The 4,121-nt window shown below is 43.1% G+C and overlaps 2 protein-coding genes across 2 annotated transcripts; one reads left to right on the forward strand and one right to left on the reverse strand.

Moving 5' to 3' along the window:
* Window positions 1–708, reverse strand: LOC110114523 (pentatricopeptide repeat-containing protein At5g61370, mitochondrial-like). The gene has a single exon (XM_020847438.2). It carries the CDS (start codon window positions 706–708, stop codon window positions 1–3), a length of 708 nt encoding a protein of 235 aa, XP_020703097.2.
* Window positions 709–2,385: 1,677 nt separating this feature from the next.
* Window positions 2,386–3,841, forward strand: LOC110114524 (pentatricopeptide repeat-containing protein At3g24000, mitochondrial-like). The gene is made up of 2 exons (XM_028700104.1): window positions 2,386–2,492; window positions 2,836–3,841. Exons 1-2 carry the CDS (start codon window positions 2,386–2,388, stop codon window positions 3,839–3,841), a joined length of 1,113 nt encoding a protein of 370 aa, XP_028555937.1.
* Window positions 3,842–4,121: the final 280 nt, after the last annotated feature.

Genomic DNA, 4,121 nt, shown 5'->3' on the forward strand with positions numbered 1-4,121 from the left:
TTATCTCTTGGTGCCTCTTCTACGTCTAAGCAGTACCTTGCCCTTATATTCACCCAGGATGATCTTTTCTTCTGATCTTGCTGGCTTAAACACTTGGGTCTTCAAGGGATCCAGTAAATCACTTGAAATTTTGAGTACTACATCATTCTCTATTGCCTCATCATAAAAATGTTTTCCTAACCCAAAATTTCCATTTCTGCAAAGCTTCTCTATCAATAAATCATATGTTGGCCCTAAGTTCTCCCTACATTGACTTTTCATCTTCTCAAACATTTCTACAGCGCAGTTTACATTTTCGATTCCACAAAGAATGCCAATCAAGCAATGAAAGAACCGAGCTTCAACCATCACTCCATTACTAATCAACTTATCCAAAATTCTATTGGCTTTAGTAATCCTATTTGTCAAATACAGGACTTTGAGGACTAGATAATATGTTACCTGATCTGGGGAAGATTTCACCTCTCCATTCATCATTGAAGAAAGGATATTGCAAGCTTCCTTCACCCTACGAGCTCTGGTTAAACAAGATAACAAAATGTTGAAACTAACAGTGGTTGGGGTGACACCAGATGATCTCATGGCCATCATCAAATCAGTTGCTTCTGAGACAAGTCCAGATGGATTGAACTTAAGATTTCGATTACAAATGCAGCGAAGAAGGTCATTGTAGGATGATAAACCAAGATTAATCCCAATTGATTTCATCTCCTTTGAAATCCTTTGGGCTTCCTTTACATTCCCATAAATGCACCATCCATGAAGGAGGCTCCGGTAAATGATTCCAATATTCTCCTCCTGTTGTAGCTTGTCCCTGTAACGGCAAAAAACACCTTCAGCCTTCCTTGCATACCCTTTGCTGCAAAGGGCATGGACCATTCATATGGCATCTTCTTCTCCACCACGTTCCTGAACAACAGAATAGCCTCATCCACCTTGCCGGCCTTAACAAGAGTGTCAGTTACCATGACAAAGGTTTCGGAATCCATCCTGCATCCCATCTTCTGAAGCTCAGAAATGGATATCACCATGGCAGTTAGATCCTTCATCTCAGTGAATGCCCGGATCGCACAGTTGAAAACATCGTCCCCAAAGTCCTCATCTCTGCTGCGAAGACACCAAATGAAAAAGCGGAGAAGCCTTCTGCTCCTGCTTCTGCCACTGCCAATACTGGTTGATGCAGGAAGGATTTTGCAAGAATGGATGGCCTTGGTGGCTAGGTCAGGGGTAACCCTAATGTTCATTTGTTCGAGTCTGATCTCCATGTCTTCCAGACTGCCGATACCGAGTACTACGTTGTCCAGATGAAGTTTCATGGAGTTAGGAGTAGCAGAACAAGAGAACTGCCGGCTAAATTCAAGGCATATTTCACGGAGGAGATGAGGCTTCGAAAAATATGCGAGTCTTTCAATTGTTTGCAATGATAAACAGCATGGAGGTTTCGCGTAGGATTTCAACGAGAGGAAGAGCAAGAATGGAGATAAATTTCGAACCTTTTTGCACGAAAACAATAAGGTCCTCGGCGCCGATGGTGGATTTAGGGTTCTTGCTTCAGTTTGTAGGGTTTTAGGATTTCATTTGAGGAATATAGTAATATGCACAGGGTATTGGGTGCCCCGTTCTTGCTTGGCACCAAAAGAGGTCACCTGACAGAGAGATGCGTTAGTGCTACAGTAAAGCGCAGGTTACTGTAGACAGAGAGAGACCGAACACATCTCTGTGTTCGGTCACCTGACGCAATAATTTGCCCCAAAAGAGAGATGGGTGTTCCTTTTTCTCTCTTTCTCTCTCTCTCCCCCTCTTTCAAAATTGAACCCGCATTATTCAACCCCACTCAATCTGATCCGTTAATAAAAAATGATTCAGTTTTTCGGATCCGAACCCAACCCACTTCGAGTTTGAATCAATCCGACTCATAAGTCCAATTCCATAACTTCGCTTCAGGTTCACCAACAGCAGAAATTGCGTGTTTATTCAACCAAATCACGTAACTATGGTTGCCGTCTGATAGCGGCAGCAGCGATACGCGGCAACAATGCGGGCAAAAGCGACAATGGCAACAGCTCAATGCGACACGACGCATGGCAGGCTATGATGCGATGCGGGTAGTGGCATAGCGGGCAAACACGATGCGAGGTAGGCTTTGACGTGATCGCAGCATGCGATGCCAAGTGTGACAACGGCTCGATGTGACACAGGCAGAAGCCTTTTTTCGGGGTCATTTCCAGGTTTCATGGTCAACCTGAACCCAACCCTAACTCAAAATATTCGGAGTGGATTTGAGTTGGGTTTTCGAGATGTGTCAAATATTGACACCCTTAAGTGCGACGACTATATTATTCTTCTATCCATGACTTTGATAATATGTTTAAAACTTTGCGAAAAATGCACGAGCCTGGTGAGACAAATCCTATAAATCCATCGCCTGTTTCGGTTCCGCATTTTGATGCTTCCGAACACTGGACAGTTCGTGCATCGAACACTGTAGCAGTGTGACGCGAGTCATTCGACGCTACAGCGGGGCAGCGCATCAGCGGGGGCAGGCGGGTCAGAGGGACAGCTTGGCGGGCAGACCGATCGGATGCGGGCAGTTACGGTCAGGGTCGGTCAGCGGGTCAATCCAGGTCATTTTCGGGTTTCCGGGTCAAAAATTATAAACCGAACCCAAAATTTCTGTGTCATGTTCGGGTCGGATTTTAGGGTCATGTCCAATATTGACACCCCTAAGGTTGATCCTTTAAAAAATGATTGAATAAATTTCAATCATGATTAAAAAAATTGTTAAGATTGTCCCAAAAAAAAAACTTGTATAAATGCATATAATTTTTGTTGTAGAAAATCGTACCGCCTTCCTATCTTAACAGTCGGCACTACGTCAGAACTTCACGTCTCTTCATATGAAGAATTACGAAGACATGAATTCTTTAACCAAACTCCTCATAATCTCATGTCTTTACTTCTCCCCCAACCCCCTTCTCTTTTCCTTCAACCTGCTCTCCCCTCCTCTCCTTCATCAAACCCAAGCCCTAGAAACCCTAAAATCTCCTCAATTCACTTTCCAACGCCAAAGCCATTTCCTTCTACACATCAAACTTCTCTCCACCGAACCAACTCGCAATCAGTTGGACAATTCAATCTCCAGCAAGATTGGCTCCATCTCCTCCAAGCATCCATCGAACTAAAAGATCTCAGCTTGGGCCTCTCCATCCACGCTTTCCTCATAAAATATGCTAGGGTTCTCGACACCTTCCATGGCAACAACCTCATCAACATGTACTCAAAGTTCTGTATAGTAGAGTCTGCACATCAGGTATTCGACGAAATGCCCATTAGAAACACCATCTCCTGGACTTCCCTCATTAATGGCTATTCTTCTATCCATGACTTTGATAATATGTTTAGAACTTTGCGAAAAATGCACGAGTCTGGTGAGAAGTTTAATGAGCGCACTTGTTCCTGTATTTTGCACTCAGTGGAAGGCGACTTGGGTATTGGGGAGCAGGTCCATGCTTTGGCTACTAAAATAGGCGTTGAGAACAATGTTGCTGTTGGCACTTCTTTATCTTCCATGTATGCGAGTAATGGCCGGATTGAAGATATGGAGTATTTGTTCAGGGAAATGGTTGAGATTGATATCCGGTGCTTGAATTCATTAAACTTGGATTACAAGAAGAATAAAAATTGGGTGAAAGTCATTCTAACGTTCATATATCTGCTAGAAACTGGTCTTCAGCCCAACGAACATACATTCACAAACACTATAAGTGCTTGTGATGGAAGTATAAGTATAAATAAAGGAAGACAGATTCATGGTTTAGCCATTAAATGTGGTGCTTTATGAGAGATTTCTGTAGGAAATGCCCTTATTAAGATGTATGGGGAGCATGAACTAACAGCAGATGCAGAGAAAATGTTTGGTACAATGAGAGACAGGAATTTGGTCTCCTAGACTGCCATTCTTCCCATTCGTGTGAAGAACGGATTCGAAGCTGGGATAATTGATTGGTTTGCCAAGTTTTTTTAACTGGGTATTGGTTTTGATTCCAGTTGTTTGAGTACAGTGCTTGATGTCTGTTCTCCGTACAAAGATTATAAAATGGCATCTCAGATTCATGTTTGTG

The sequence above is a fragment of the Dendrobium catenatum genome, unplaced genomic scaffold (genome assembly GCF_001605985.2).
Source record: "Dendrobium catenatum unplaced genomic scaffold, ASM160598v2 fragScaff_scaffold_1449, whole genome shotgun sequence".
NCBI lineage: Eukaryota > Viridiplantae > Streptophyta > Magnoliopsida > Asparagales > Orchidaceae > Dendrobium > Dendrobium catenatum.